The sequence below is a fragment of the Homarus americanus genome, unplaced genomic scaffold (genome assembly GCF_018991925.1).
Source record: "Homarus americanus isolate GMGI-L3 unplaced genomic scaffold, GMGI_Hamer_2.0 scaffold32583, whole genome shotgun sequence".
Classification (NCBI taxonomy): Eukaryota; Metazoa; Arthropoda; class Malacostraca; order Decapoda; family Nephropidae; genus Homarus; species Homarus americanus.
The window spans coordinates 8,264,287-8,280,864 of NW_024713129.1; the positions used below are offsets into that span (position 1 = coordinate 8,264,287).

General features: G+C 39.0%; 1 protein-coding gene across 1 annotated transcript in view; it reads right to left on the minus strand.

The window, feature by feature from the left end:
* LOC121870017 (cystathionine beta-synthase-like) overlaps nt 1-16,578 on the minus strand; it is a 147,524-nt gene that overhangs the window by 23,031 nt on the left and 107,915 nt on the right. The window contains 1 exon segment of the mRNA XM_042371745.1: nt 9,591-9,605. Within this exon segment, the coding sequence (XP_042227679.1) occupies nt 9,591-9,605 (15 nt within the window).

Here is a 16,578-nt window from a genome sequence, read left to right on the forward strand (position 1 = left end):
GTTACGTATTGCTCTCTAAAAAGTCCCTGCCCCATGTCCTTATTTCATCAGATATACCTGGTGTAGTCTCGAATTTTTAAGACCAAATTATTTGCAAAAATTGGGGCTCGACCCTAAACGTGGGTAATAGTTTCGCTAGGTTGAAAAATATTTACTAGCAACTACCAGCAAACACGGAACGACGCACTGGGTCCATTCACCAGCTGGGGAGGCTTGCACAGTTGCCAGGCAGATCTTCAAGCAGCCATCATAGCAAGCCCAAAGTAGCCAAATGCATGGTATGGTATACCGTGACAGAACGACATGTAAAACAAACTTCATTTTTTAAAGTTTATTTATAGATACTGTACATAAATTTTTGTTCATTACATTTGAAACATCAATCTTTGTTAAAAAATTGAAACAAAAGAAAACTACGATACCGTATTTTCATTAAAAATATTACATCACAAGTATTTTTACCTTTTAACTGTGACTGAATGAATATATTCTCAGAAATAAATATGGAAATGAATATTTGGCTGAAAATGACGCATATATTACAGTGAAAGTGGATAAATCAGACAAAACAATGAATTTCGCTTGTTCGGAAGATTTGACCGTAATCGCCAATGGTTTTCAGTTAAAAAACTGGAAATCGTACTGCATACAATAATATTCTATCCTATCATTAGCCTCATAATCCCAATAAACAACTGAAAAACCATTCGAAAAGCTATTACTGTAACATCTTTTGAACGAAAAGAAAGCGAAGTCATTGCTACAATTTTATCCCACTTTCTACTGTACGACGCTATTTCAGCAAAATATTACATTTCCATATTCTCAGAAATAAATATAGTTTTGTTGAAACGTAATGCAGTATTTAATATTAAAATGTACTGGCTGGCATCTCCACTGGCCCCTGCTCCCGCCAGTCACCACCTCCCCACTCTATCCCTCCCGCCCACATCAAGCCACTACTGTTATTACAATAATATTCTATCCTAATTCACTTGAATAAATAATAACATACCATATTTCTGAATATTTTCATTAAAATCCATCAAAATCATTTTCCTTGTCATCATCTTAAGACCAAACAGCTACCCCAGTCTTCTCCTTGGCTAGAGGGTACGGTTTTCGAATCGTTAGTTAAAAAATGTTACATCACATGTATATTTTAACTTAAACTGCGCTTCTGAATGAATATATTCTCAGAAATAGTAGTTTTGTAAAACGTCATGTATTTCAATGTAAAATAGATAAAATACTATGAAAAAAAACAAAAGACTTTACCTAACCTTCCATGTTCAAGAGATGTTACTCGTTTTTTAATAGTTTTCGTTAAAATATTGTTATATTACAAATGATATTCTATTCATACTGTGCTTGATATACTACATTCACGGAAATGTAATATTTTTATGAAATGAACGATTTATTACAGAAAGGGATAAAATCATAATAAAACAATGACTTTCTTTCATTCAAAAGATGTTACCGTAATCGCTTTTGAATGGTTTTCAGTTAAAAAAGTTGCATCAACAAGTGAATTAGATAGAATATTGTAATACAACAGTTTTTAACTGAAACCATTCAAAAGCATTACTGTAACATCTTTTTGAACGAAGAAAGCCAAAAGTCATTGCTTTTCACACTTTCCACTGTGATACCATCTATTCAGCAAAATATTACATTTCCATATTCTCAGAAATAAATAGTAGTTTGCTGAAATGTAAGTATTTCATGTAACAGGATAAACTACATGAAACAAAAAGACTTTACCTAACCTTCCGATGTTCAAGATATGTTACTCTTTTTTAATAGTTTTCGTTAAAATACTGTTATTAGTGATATTCTATTCATACTGTGCTTGATATAATACATTCGCGGAAATGTAATATTTTTGCAACTACAATTCTGATGTCAACATAAGCGTACAGAGAGACTCGACTGAGTGAGGGAGAGCTGCGTGTGTGTGTGAGGTTGCGGAGCGGGCGGTGTCCAATGTTCGTAATACGCCGAGTTGAATGCGCGCACTATCTGAATTTACTTCAATTACTTCAATGTACAAACATTCCTCAGGCAGGGCAATCAGCCATACAAATCCGTGTATGCTAAACCAAAAAGATGTTAAGACCGACTATACCGAACTTTTCCGCCCCTACAACAGCGTATGGGCCTCTCAGGTGTACAGCATCCGACCCATAGCCAACCCATCGTTGGTATTTGACCGCCGTTGTTGTTAGTGATTGCGCTGTGTACTGACACAAAATTTTGTTTGTAATTCCCACAAATTGGCTGGCAAGCATAAAAGTGAGACGCCCTTAGGCGCTTATAAGAAAAGGAGACAGTCAATTACTTTTGAGATGAAAAATAAAAATAATAATGCAATATGAAATGGAAAACAGAACCATTTCAAGCAACCTTAGCTTCTCTCACTCGACGATATCAACAATTTGAAGGACAAGGCAAAAGGCATTTCATACTGTTAATGAGGGGATGCAAATGTTTGAAGAAATGGATAAAAAATGTTGAGCCTTTTGCAAAAGCTGACAGAATGAACCAAGATGCACTTGCTTGCTGTGAGATTTACAAGAAAAGAAAAGGCAAACAGTGTAGTCTAAATTGGACATATACTTTAAGAAGTCCCCCACTGCTGTCTCCTCACACCCCACCACTGCTGCCTCTTCACTCCCTAAAGATGATCCAATACCTTCAACAAGCAAGTATGTTAGCCTGTCCGAAGAAAGCGAAATTGATGACCCACCCAGCCCTGTCTCCTCCTCTGCTTCATCCAATTAATGTAGTCTCCATGTTTAATTAAAAAATTATTGAGGCCCTGTGTGCATTCAGCTGACCACATTAAAGGTAAGTGCACAGGAACACATTATTCATTTTTCTTTATTGATTACTTTTACTGTACCGTATTTCATTTTATAATTTCTATGTTCTGTATTATTTTCGCATTTTCGACTTACGACCTGGTCAGTGAACAACATTGCCATCATCCAGGCTTTCTTGTTGTGGAGGTAGAAAACTGGGAGGAGGTGCATGTCTTTGTTCTTGGGTCACGCGAACGCTTGGCACGGTACAGCAGCATGGGCTGGATCATGTGTCCTGCAGCTTTGTCACATAGCAGGAGACACATACGATCTTTGGCCACCTTGAAGCCCGGTGCACTCCTTTTCTCTCGAGAAATGAACGTCGTGGCTGGCATCTTCTTCCACCACAAGCCAGTTTCGTCAGCATTGAAAACCTGCTCCAGCTTGTAGCCCTTCTCCTGGATAATCTCAGCTAAGACACAGGATACTCCCTAACTGCTATATCATCCACTGAGGCTGACTCACCAGTGATCCTCAAGTTGAGCAGGTTGTAGCGCTTCTTGAAGTTCTCAAACAACTGCTTACCGGCCTTAAAACCTTTCTTTGAAGTATCACCAGAACCACCAGCACTAGCACCACCTTCCTCATCATGGAATTGGTCATACAGGACCTTGGCTTTGTCATGGATAAATTTCTGGCTGAGAGGGATGTGGCAGCAGATAAAGTCCTCAATCCAACCTACCTGAACAGTACCTTACCTAAGTAAAGTATAGTAACATCATATGATCTAGGTTATGTCAAGCAATGTAAGCTTAGCTAGCACTTGTATAATAGTTCCACCATTCTTAGAAACAGAATGGCATCGCGTCATACAATAACACAACAATGGCACATGGAGAAACAAAACATGATTTGTAAGTGATACAAAACTTTTATATCATATGTTAAAAGAAATGTCAGTGAAACAGGTAATACAGTGGTCCCTCGGTAAATGAGCACAATTCGTTCTAGATGGTTGCTCGTTAACCAAAAAATTTGTTAACCGAAACCATTGTTTCAATGGGTTTTTGGGTAATTGGTTCCAGCTCACTGAAAATTGCCTAAAGTCAACAAAAAAGGTAGTAAAGTACACTTACTTTGAGGTGTGTATGTAGAAGACTCCTGGATGATGATGCTAATGTGAATTTGAAGTGGCAGGTGGAGGAGGAGAAGGAAGTGGAGGTGCAGGAGAAGCATTTTACTGCTTCTTGGAAGGCGAGTCACTTTCCATGAAAATGTCAGGAACCTCTGGACTGACAGATTCTCCAGCAAGAACATCCTCTCTCCTTAAAGTGGAAGGCAGAGGGCTGTTATCTTGTTCCCTCTGCCTTTTAGTGAAGAAACTGTCAATTTTTTTCTGTGGGGGGGGGGGGCATCTCTCCTCCTCATCATTAACTGATGTTTGAAGAAGGAGACCACAGTGTCCTCAACATGACACAAAGCAAGTTCTGATTTTTCAACATCTGGGTGCCTTGAAGCCAGTTTCCTGAACTTCTCCCAGTGGTGAGCAACATCTTTCAACTCTGAAGTTAACATATGGTCATATGTTAACATATAACATATGGTCCTCCTCACCATTGTCAACCTCTAACATCTCATCCAGTTGCTGCAAATCATCAGGAGTAAGTTCCTGTTCATTAGACGTCACAAGCTCTTCCACATCATCCTCCTCCACTTCAAGGCCCAATGACTGATCAATGGACACAATCTCCTGGTCCAACTCTGCTTCTTCCTGAAATCCCTCAAAATCATGGACTACTGATGGCCACAGTGCTTTCCATGAAGAATTGAGGGATCTAGTAGAGACTTCTTGCCATGAGGACACAATCAATTTTACAGCCACAAGGATGTTAAACTGTCTCTTCCACAACTGTGACAGTGTTAGATCAGGATCAGTGGTAGTTGCCTGATGACACCTCCTGAACATTTTCTTCATGTACAGCATCATAAAGTTGCTGATCACATTCTGGTCCATTGGCTGTATGATTGATGTAGTGTTGGGAGGCAAAAACAACACTTTCACAAAGTCAAATTGAGACTCCAAAGTGCTGGTAAGTTGAGGGTCATGACCAGGGGCATTATCCATGAGGAGAAGAGCCTTTAAAGGGAGTTTATTGGTGGTTAGGTAGCTCTTCACAGAAGGGCAAAACACCTCAACAGCCCATTCATTAAAGAGCTGTCTTGTTACCCATGCCTTACGGTTGGACTTCCAATAAACTCCAAGCCGTCCTCTTACCGCTTTTTGTTGCTTGAACACCCTGGGGTTCTCAGAGTGGTAGACAAGCATAGGCTTCAGTCGGAAATCCCCTCAAGCATTGGCACCAAGCAATAGAGTGAGACGGTCTTTCATGGGTAAAGAGGCTTCATCTCTGGTGATGAATGTCCTTTTGGGCATCTTTTTCCAGAACAGCCCAGTTTCGTCCACATTGAAAACTTGCTGTGGAAGATAATTTTGTGTATCCACCAGTTCTTTAAATTCTACTAAAAATTTTGCTGCCCCTTCCTTATGAGCACTGGCAGCCTCACCATGCCTAACAACACTGAGATGTCACTCCTTTTCTTGAATTTTTCAAACCAACCCTTGCTGGCCCTAAAATCCTCAAACTTTGTGCCTGAAGAACCAGGTTGATCTTCCTTTAAATGTTCGTATATTTCCCTGGCTCTTTCATAAATAAGTTCAGTAGAAACTGAATCACCTTTCATCTGTTTTTCCCTAATCCAAATGAGAAGTAACCTCTCTGTTTCTGCTATTACGGATCTACCTTTGAACACTGGTAGATTTGTCTCTCACTTTCACTTCCTGGAATTTGTCTTTCTGTGAAAGAATTGTCGACACAGTTGATGTCAACATGCCATATTCTTTGCTAAGCACATTTGTTCTAATGCCTTCTTCATGTTTTTTAATAATTTCCTGTTTCACCTGGATTGAAATCGCTTTTCTTGATTTCTTGGTGTAAACAGTCAGAACAGTCCCACCACCTGTTGTCTCTCGTGAAGCAAGCATATAAATTAAAGAAAATACTTGCAGTGTGTTTAATATATTTCAGTATGTTATAAATAAATAAATAAACAAATAAATCGGTAAATCCATTTCAAGTAAATGAAACAATTGTATTCGACACCGACATTAGTTCCAGTTAAATAACAGACGTTTAAGTGAGTCACTAGTGTTTACACAACACCAACCGGTAACATTTGATGCCATGACTCGAAGTGAATTGGCCTTATTTTAAAAAAGCATGGATGTGTAAACAGCACTGGTCAATGGGATGGTTGGTAAAGGACTACTGGGTCAGTAAGCTCCCAATGGTTAAGTGTCACATTTGGGGTACCGGTCTTATACAGCGAATAGGGCTCAAAAGCTACTTTTTAAATGGACATTTTTGGGGTCGTCTTATATACCTCGTCGCCTTGTAGGCCGAGATATACGGTAAATGAAATAACAGACCATATGGGATTAATTGAAATAGAGACTGGGCCCACCCCCAAACTTCACTTTTTCTGACACAATACCCATGTTGTAGTAAAAATAACATCTTAATTTTATGATGGTATGCACACACACATAATATAAAAGAGAAATATTAATAAGAGAATAATATACTGTACCAGGTAAAAGAAAAATCAAGGTTTAACACTTACGTTAACTTAGGTTAGAAAAATCAAGGTAAGGTTAGTTTTAACACTTACGTTAGTAGAAGAGATGGATCGGCGTACGGGAATGGTGGCTGGTTCCGAGGCAGAGGGCAGATCACTGGCCCTCAGGTGAATCACCATCACTATCCACCATAGTTGTCAGGGCCTCCCTGACAAATCCCTCAAAGTCACCATCACTGTCACTATCACTGGCATGGGCTGGCTGTGGTGGGTTACAAGCGAAGAAGTCTGTGATGTTACGCCGATGGCTAGTGTTGATGTTATGGAAGACTTCATAGTGGTTATGGTCAGGGTCGTTGGAAAGGATGAGCTTCAGTTTCTCTGCACACTCGATGGCATCCTTAACATTACCATGCGTTAACTTGTGTTCTTCTCGGGATGACGCACCGCCTGTCTCTTCACTGACGCAATCGTCTTCTAACATCTCGTCGGCAGTCACCTCAGGATCCCTTTTCACCTCCATAATGTCGTCGTTGGTGGTCTCGGAGAAGCCTGCAGCTGTAACACCCTGCGCAGCTTCTCTGGCAAGTCCACTGCCACTGCAACAGACTGAACCTCACCAGTCACAGGTGGACTCTGCCTCCCACCTGGGATACCTTGCAACACATGCCGCCATGCGTGACGAATCGTTGCTGCAGACAGCTGATCCCATGCCTCCACCAAGAAGTCAACAGCTTTCTTGACGTTAAATTTCTTCCAAAACTGTTTGACGCGAACTTCTTGATCCGCCAACTTTTGTTCCTCGTCCTCGTCGCTCTGGCTATCGGTGTCACCCAGGTTACGCAACTCATCCTTAGTGTTGGTACAGTTGTTCATGAGCTTAAACTTCTTTGTAGAGAATGCAGCCTTAACGTTGCCTATCAACTCCTGGCCATGGGCTGGATTAACGACGTAGTGTTGGGAGGAAGGAAGACCACTTTTACATTGGGGTGACGACGCAACAGTAGGGGCGAGTGTCCTGGTGCATTGTTAAGGAGCACCAAAATGTTGAATGGAACATTCTGTTGCTCGCAGAATTTCTTGACGTTGGGAACGAAACAGTCGTCAAACCAGGAGAGGGACAGAGCAGAGAACATCCACGCCTTATGTGCGGTTAGCCAGTGGACATTTAGCTTGGTCACGTCCGTGTTCTTGTAGGCGTGCGGCTTGCGGGCTGTATGGATCACCGATAACTTGAGTTTACAGGTACCGGAGGCATTGGTGGTAAACAAAACGGTGATGCACTCCTTCTGCAACTTCCGGCCCCAACACTTGCTGGCAGACTTGACAAGGAAGGTCTTGAAAGGTAGCTTTTTCCAAAACAGACCGGATTCATCCACGTTGAACACCTGGTCGTCGGTGTACTGTCCTTCCTCCATAATCTCACGTAAAAACGGAGGAAAATCACTAGCCGCAGCACGGTCAGCACTAGCTTCTTCACCACCAATGTTAATGTTGGTGATCTTGTTCCTCTTCTTAAACCCTTGCAGTCACCCAGAGGAAGCATTGAAGGGTTCGGGCTCTGCAATTCCCATCTTACATGCCACTGCTACATACAGTTCACGTGCGTACTCTTGAACCAACTGTGTGTCCACCGCCATGTTCCGTCGTGCCTGACGAATCAAGTAGCTCACAAGTAAATTCTCCGTCTTGAGAAGCACCTTGTTCTGGCAGTACTTCAACATTGAAGGACCTGCAGACTTTGTGATGTTCATGTGTTCTTTTATCTTGGATGCATCCTTCTTGATCGTCCGGATCGTAGATTCGTTAACACCATGCAACATTTGATATGTTATTATTACCACCACGCTATGTGTACTATCCCAGTATACATCACACACACACACCCTTCAACACCACCCACACACCCCCAACACCACCCTCACCATCACCCAACATCACACACACACACCCCAACATTACACTCCTCAACAGCCACCCACACACACTCCTCAACAGCCACCCCCCCCCCCTCCACACACATTCCAACACCACTCACACATCCCCAAAAAGGCAATTAAGACAGCAAGCATGAGGAGTGAAGGTCTTATTGTATGACACGTATGTGTGTGTGACTGCGTGGTACCAAGTTAAATATCAGCTGTTGAGGAGTGCTAGCCAACACTCATTTCCACTCCATCTCTCTAATTACCCACACCTTTCTGCTTTCTCACTCCATATTTTAAAATGTTATGTAATGTAATGTTGAAGGGATACATCTATACTCATTTATACTTATACTTATCACAATCTCCCTAATAATACTTTAGGTTTTGTGTTTACTCAAGACATCTTCAGGTCATGAGACCCACTAATCCTCCATCCAAGAAAGGGTAACCTGACATTCCATCAGAAGGTCAGTAATATGAGACCCACTAATCCACCACAGCTCCATGGGAGTGATAAATAAGTCTTTGCTGTAATATTCGGCTTTGTTCATACCAATATCCTATAGATTTTTAACTGTATTTATTTAACCAAACTTTTTGATAATCTATTCTGGATTATTATAATAAAGTAATGGAGTTTCTAGCTTAATTAGAACTGCATTTATGGACTCTGGTAGTTTAGACTCAAGGAAAACATCCCCAGCACCCAGAAACATTCTGAAGAAGTGGGTTAATGTCCATCTGTACAAGATGTCTAGTTTAGACACTCGGAAACTTTTCCCTGTAACCGGAAAAGATTCCTGGGATAAGGAATATTTCTGGGTTTGAGAAAGTCGTCTGGTTAGCCGGAAATCTCTCATCCCTGAAAGTGCTCTGCACCAATTGTTCTTGTATATCCCTTCACAGTAGTGCAGCACATACACTATTTTCTCCATATGCTGAAGGAGTTGGTGGCAATGCTCATAGCATGGGATGAAAAACTTTGCATTTCAGGCTCAGTACCATAAAAGTGAGGCAGATGACAACTGCTGCAAAATATTCAACCTTAAAGGGTTATTAATCATATGTAAATTAAATCCAGGTAGCTAAAATCTGACCCCCTCCCCCCCTGAAAAAAAATTTATTAAGGTCACACAGTAACTTGATATACATTTGAAGGCAATTAAAAGACAATTAAGAGAGAAAGAAAAGCAAGACTCTTGCATAATTGTTATCTTACCGGGGTGTCCCCTGCCTGTTCCAGGTGGAGTTGGGAGGGAGAAAAGATGATGTAATGCTCAGGCTAAATAAGGATGATTATTACAGCAATATCATTCAACAATTAAAATATTAAAATTATTCTGCATAATATTATACAATATGAGAAATTTATAGAGACAAACACCTTCTGACAAGGTCTACTTTCACAGTTTTAATATGAAAATTATTCTGAAGATTATCTAAGGTCCTTTAATTTCAATGGATACACTTCAGAAAGGATTCATGTAATTGTTCAAAAAGTGTGCTAACTCTTCCCCCTCCCCTCCCAACCCATCAAATACCACCATTATTTAAGACATCCTTATCTTTAGTAAGCCCATCTAGAATAGAAAGAAGGATGAGTGGAAGTAATGGGTGACTGATCTTGAATTTTGTTATTATCATAGATGATTGGATATACCATAATGAACACTGTCTCAACAGCCCCTTACAATGCTCTCTAAGCACAGTGGCAATACTATGATGTACAGTTTCTATGACAATATCCAAGGCCACTGATTCTCACAGGAAAAAAAAATCCTTAAATGATATCAATGTTGCCCCTTATGGCCAAAGAGACTGAAGGGCCTTTAAACAGTCACTCTACTATCATTAACCATCTCCAATCAATCAAAGAAAAGGAAACTAATTCAAGCAATCCACACATTATGTTCAATGAAAAAATGAGGGACTCCCAGGAACCTTCCACTTATGTGACTACTCTATACTCCTCAAATCCAATAAAACAGGAAAACTAGAGATGGAATCTTTCCATAATCAACCACATCCCTTAAATATAGAGATTAGCAAGCTTGAATCAGCTGTCTGAAGGCAAGAACTACAAGTCTACACCACTGAGCCATTGTACTTGCACCACACAACCCAAGTAGGCCGTGAAACAGGTCTCAGGCTTATTTACCTCATGGCCACCCAAATAGAGGTGGCCATGCTGAGAAGGCCAGTGTCAAAGGCCATTTTGAAGCCCAATACTGATCTCAATTCCACAGCCTGAGCTGGTAGACTGAGTGTGTGCAGAAGCATTTCCTCATATTCATTCTACATGATATCTTGGTGAGCTTGAAATTATGTCCTTTGTAATGGTGGTGCGTTACATCATGAAAAAATAGCCCAGGTTTACATTTTCCATCCCTTTCAAGATTTTAAGTCACTATGAAAGCTGCCCTATTGTGTCTTATTTGAAGAGCTGTTAGTCCCAAGGCCCTCATTCTACTTGGCTAATCAAGGTTCTGGAATCATCTTAGTTGCTCTGTGTGGCACCTTTTCTAGAGATCTAGAGATAGTAAGTTTTTCTGGAGGTAGGGGTTTCCATGCCTGTATACAGCAACTCAGACTGGGATGTATGAGATACTTAAAAAGTTGAAGGAGCATTTTGCTGTCTTTGTATTCAAAAGTATGCGCGTTATACAGGTAATTCCCAAATCTTGGTTGGCAATATTCACTACTGCTCCCACTTATTGCACTGCTTTTAGTAAATGATCTATCACAATACCAAGATTGTTTTCCTATCAACAGTATCCAAGAAAGTGTTATTAACAGAAAAGTTGTGATAAGAGTTGTTGCATCATTTAGCAGATTTTTTTATTATGTATATATTTACCGTATATACAGTATTACCCCGCCTAACGCGGTTTCACTTAGCGCGTTTTACCATATACGCGGTGCCTCGCCAGAGCTGAACTTTCACTTAACGCGGGTTTTTTCCACATATAAGCGGTGAGTGTCCGGCTCGAGAGCTATTTTTAGATTCGCCCCACCCCCCCACCCGCCACCCTGCCTAACTGCCTGTTTTAGCTCATAAAATTCATACAAATTACCCAGCCAGAATATAATTTACATTGCTGGAATTCTTATAATTTGGTGATCATTTTGAATATAAACATCATAGATTTTGCATTAGACATACAAATTTTAGATGTAAAGTTTATTCTGAGTAAATATGTTATCTTTTGTGAAAAATATATGACATTTATATTCAAAATATTCCTGGTCTTACAAGGAATCCAGCAATGTCAATTATATTATCCTAACTTTAGTTTGAGGTATTATTTATTACTAAAAGGTAAATATTCTGGTTTTCCCACACATCTGGTGAGACGGTTGGTGGGGGGTGGGGGGGAGGGAGGGACCGACCATCTGTTACAGTGAAGAATATATTTTTTTTTATTAACTGAAGATATTTGTTTTAGCTCATAAAATTCATACAAATTACCCGGTCAGAATATAATTTACATTGCTGGAATTCTTATAATTTGGTGATCATTTTGAATATAAACATCATAGATTTTGCATTAGACATACAAATTTTAGATGTAAAGTTTATTCTGAGTAAATATGTTATCTTTTGTGAAAAATATATGACATTTATATTCAAAATATTCCTGGTCTTACAAGGAATCCAGCAATGTCAATTATATTATCCTAACTTTAATCTGAGGTATTATTTAATACTAAATGTTAAAAACTCTTGAAGGGAGGATTGGTGGGGGGTGGGGGGAGGGTTGGGACTGACCGCGCGGTTGGAAGAGGGGGGGAGGCAAGGTGGGGTACTTTGATTGACAGATAGTGTCGTGAAGAATATTTTTTTTTTTTATTAACTGAAGATATTTGTTTTAGCTCATAAAATTCATACAAATTACCCGGCCAGAATATAATTTACATTGCTGGAATTCTTACAATTTGGTGATCATTTTGAATATAAACATCATAGATTTTGCATTAGACATACAAATTTTAGATGTAAAGTTTATTCTGAGTAAATATGTTATCTTTTGTGAAAAATATATGACATTTATATTCAAAATATTCCTGGTCTTACAAGGAATCCAGCAATGTCAATTATATTATCCTAACTTTAATCTGAGGTATTATTTAATACTAAATGTTAAAAACTCTTGAAGGGAGGATTGGTGGGGGGTGGGGGGGAGGGTTGGGACTGACCGCGCGGTTGGAAGAGGGGGGGAGGCAAGGTGGGGTACTTTGATTGACAGATAGTGTCGTGAAGAATATTTTTTTTTTTATTAACTGAAGATATTTGTTTTAGCTCATAAAATTCATACAAATTATCCGGCCAGAATATAATTTACATTGCTGGAATTCTTACAATTTGGTGATCATTTTGAATATAAACATCATAGATTTTGCATTAGACATACAAATTTTAGATGTAAAGTTTATTCTGAGTAAATATGTTATCTTTTGTGAAAAATATATGACATTTGTATTCAAAATATTCCTGGTCTTACAAGGAATCCAGCAATGTCAATTATATTATCCTAACTTTAGTTTGAGGAATTATTTATTACTATACCTGGTTTTCCCCCCCAAATTTCTCAGAGGGAAGAGCCAGCGAGTGTAGTGTGAGAGGGGGAGGGAGTCGAGTCCATTATTTGAATGGACATTAACTTGGCGACTGTATTTCTCTATTTCTCTTAAGTATTAATTGTGTGCATGTACCATCATAAAATTAAGATGTTATTTTTACTACAACATAGTTATGCGTCTTCAAAAAGTGGAGTTTGGGGTTCGGGCTGGTTTCTATTGGAATAAATCCCATATGTTCTGTTGTTCACTTAACGCGGATTTCACTTAACACGGGACCCTCTGGGTTCTATTGACCGCGTTAAGTGGGGTACAACTGTACTCGTGTATAGTTCGAGTTTTTAAGACCAAATTTTTAGGCAAAAAATTGGGGGTCGTCCTATACATGCGTAATAGTTTTGTTAGGTTGAACCCGTGCATGATGGGAAGGGTGAAGAGCAACTTTTAGCTTCAGACATGAAAAATATTTACCATTTACTGCCAGTAAACAATGGAAACGTAAAATATGCACCAATTAGTAATGAAAAGTTGTGCAGTTCCTTCAGTAAATGAAGCTCACCAACTTACAATAGGCTAAATTACCTTACAACGTGCTTTCAGTAGTCTATGTTGAAGTTCTTAGCACAGGCTAACTTATCATATCATATACGGTATCACAGTTCTCATTGATCGACAAAAAATACCGGAAATAAAAACCTTTTCGATATTTCACACTTAATATAATACCCGGTAATCTACTTCAACCTCCTATTGTTTACAACGACGCATGATGCATCACGCAGCACCAGCTCTATCAGCTAGACGGTACACGTGTTTTTCGAATCGTTTTCAGTTAAAAACTGTTACATCACATGTATATTTTACCTTAACTGTGCCTGAATGAATATATTCTCGGAAATTAATAGTAGTTTTGCTGAAATGTGATGTATTTTAATGTAAAATAGGATAAAATACATGACGAAAACAAAAGACTTTACCTAAGCTTCTGTTCGTGAGATGTTACTCGTTTTCTTAATAGTTTTCGGTTAAAATTCTGTTATATTACAATGATATTCTATTCATACAGTGCTTGATATAAAACATTCACGGAAATGTACTATTTTTGCTGAAATTACGTGCGTATTACAATGGAAAGTGGGATAAAATCGTGACGAAAGCAATGACTTTCGCTTTCTTTCGTTCAAAAGATGTTACCATAATCGCTTTTCGAATGGTTTAGTTAAAAAACTGTTGTATTACAATAATATTCCCTCCTAATTGACTTGAATAAAATACTTGAATGGAAATATACAATATTTTTGTTGAAACTACCCGCGTTTCAGTGTAAAGTGTCGTAATATTAAATGGTAAACAATTTGCCTTCGGCACTCGTGTTTCATGCACGGCGAGCCTCAGTTTATAGGACGTAGAGCGTTTTTAGTGAAGGTTTTATTGTTCCATTACCCTCAAAAATGTGGGTCGAACTATAAACGAGGAATATCGTAAATTAACGATTTCTTGGTCAAAAAATCAAGGTCGACCTATAAACGAGGGGGGGTTATAGACGAGTATATACGGTATTTATTTACAGCATTTATTTAATTTTTTTTCCACTGCTTATCAGCTTACTAGCTATTCAAGCAGTTGGTCTGTCCAGTGTTAGTACAGGAGTAAACTGAAGTACCAGGAGGAAACCTGTGTTATTTGGTAGGGTCACACTGGATAACAACCTTCTCAAATGTGTACGGGCCAAGCTACACTCCAACCCATGACATACTGGTGAAAGATACATACATTACCACTGTACCATTAACATTTGCCAGTCTTGAGACCATTTATGCAGCTGGTGCAGATCTTTATGCATGGTTGCAAAATTGTTTTGACTTGCTACCTTCCCAAATATCTTCATATCTTCCACAAACCCGAGAATTTGGTTTGATACATTTTCATTGACGTCATTAATGTATAACATAAACAGGATGAGTCCAAGGATAAAATCCTTGTGGTACTCCAGAGAACTTTTATCCATTCTTGTTCTCTGTTTATGACTACCAGTACTCTTTCTTGCCTGATTTCGAACCAGTTGTTGATCCACTTCAACATGAGCATGAGAGATTTTATCAAGCGTCTTAGAAAAATATATGTATGGCATGTTAAGGGCTCATTTGTATACTGTACAGTAATGTACTACATAATTCACATGATGTTTTGTGCTCCAGTGTTTCCATCATAGGTGGTATTTTCCTTTTGTAATTTGTTTCTTATGAGCTGGTAATTTCCATGGTTGAATTCATAGTACTCCTTCCAAACTAATCTCCTCTGACTTTCAAACATTGTATTCCACCCTAGCATGTAGTGGTCACTGGCCGGAGTTAGTTTCTCCCCAACGTGGACTTCATCCACCATAGCCTCCTCATTCGCCAAGATTAAATCTAGAATGTTGTTTCCCCTCATGGGTTCCATCATGTGTAGTGTGAGGAATGAGTCTTGAATGAGGTCAAGGAATTCTTCTCCCTCAGCTTGTGTGGTGACCCAATTTATCATTTTATGACTAAAATCTCACATAATGAGGGTCTGTGCTCTTGACGCTGTCTGGATGACTCTTTCACTTCCCCCTCTGATGTAGTCAGTCCTATTGTACACATCTACTGTCAGATTGCTTTTATTTTGCGTCTTCAAATCGCACCGAATAGATTCGGTTGATCCCATTTCATTTAGCTCATCATTGCTAGTTACTGTCATGTGTTCCTTGACATACAGTAGTACACCATCACCTCTTGCAGCCCTATTCTTTCTGAATGGAGGGTGATACCCTGGTAAATAAAATTCACCTTGTAACACATCTTCTTGACCTCATGACTCACTGATCTCAATAATGACTGGTTGTTTTGTTTCAACATATACCCTGTATGTTCAATACTTCAGTCTTATTAAGTAGACTTCTAGCATTAGTATACCAGCACTTGATTGGTTCCTAAGATGCATTTGAATGCTTTAAAAAATATCCTCAGACAGCCTTAAGCATCTTTTGTGGTAATCTATCTTACAGTGTTGCTTGAAATCTCATTGCAGGAACCACTGGTGTCTCGAGTCATTTTATTTGTATTGTCTTAACTGTCTTATACTAACATTTTCTAAATACAGTACAGGGGGTCCCCGGGTTACGAACGGGTTATGTTCCTGAGGACATTCTTAAGTCGGAACACATACTACTGTATATGCATACAGTACTGTACTTACAGAACAATGTTTAAAATCCCACTATATCATAGCCTAAGTTCTTATGTACATCTAAAATCACTTAATTTAAGACAAAAGAAGAAATAGAATGACAAAATACAGTTAGTGAAAGTAAAAAATAAGTCATCAGGTAAATAAAATACTATAAATTTCAAGTTAAACCACGTTCATATCAGCTGGCGCTTGTAAGTTGGATGTTCAAAAGTCAGGAACCCCCGTAAGGCATAACCGACTGGCAATGCTGTGCTAGGTAGTTTAATTGTGTATGTGGTACCTTAATCGCTAGGCTTTCTGTGTTGAGGGAATCTATCTTCACTGAATTATGATTCTTATATAGCTATTGGGTATAAATGCCTTTAGCCTTATGTGTAGTGACTAGACTGATACAAGAGTGGATGTCAGGTGCTGGG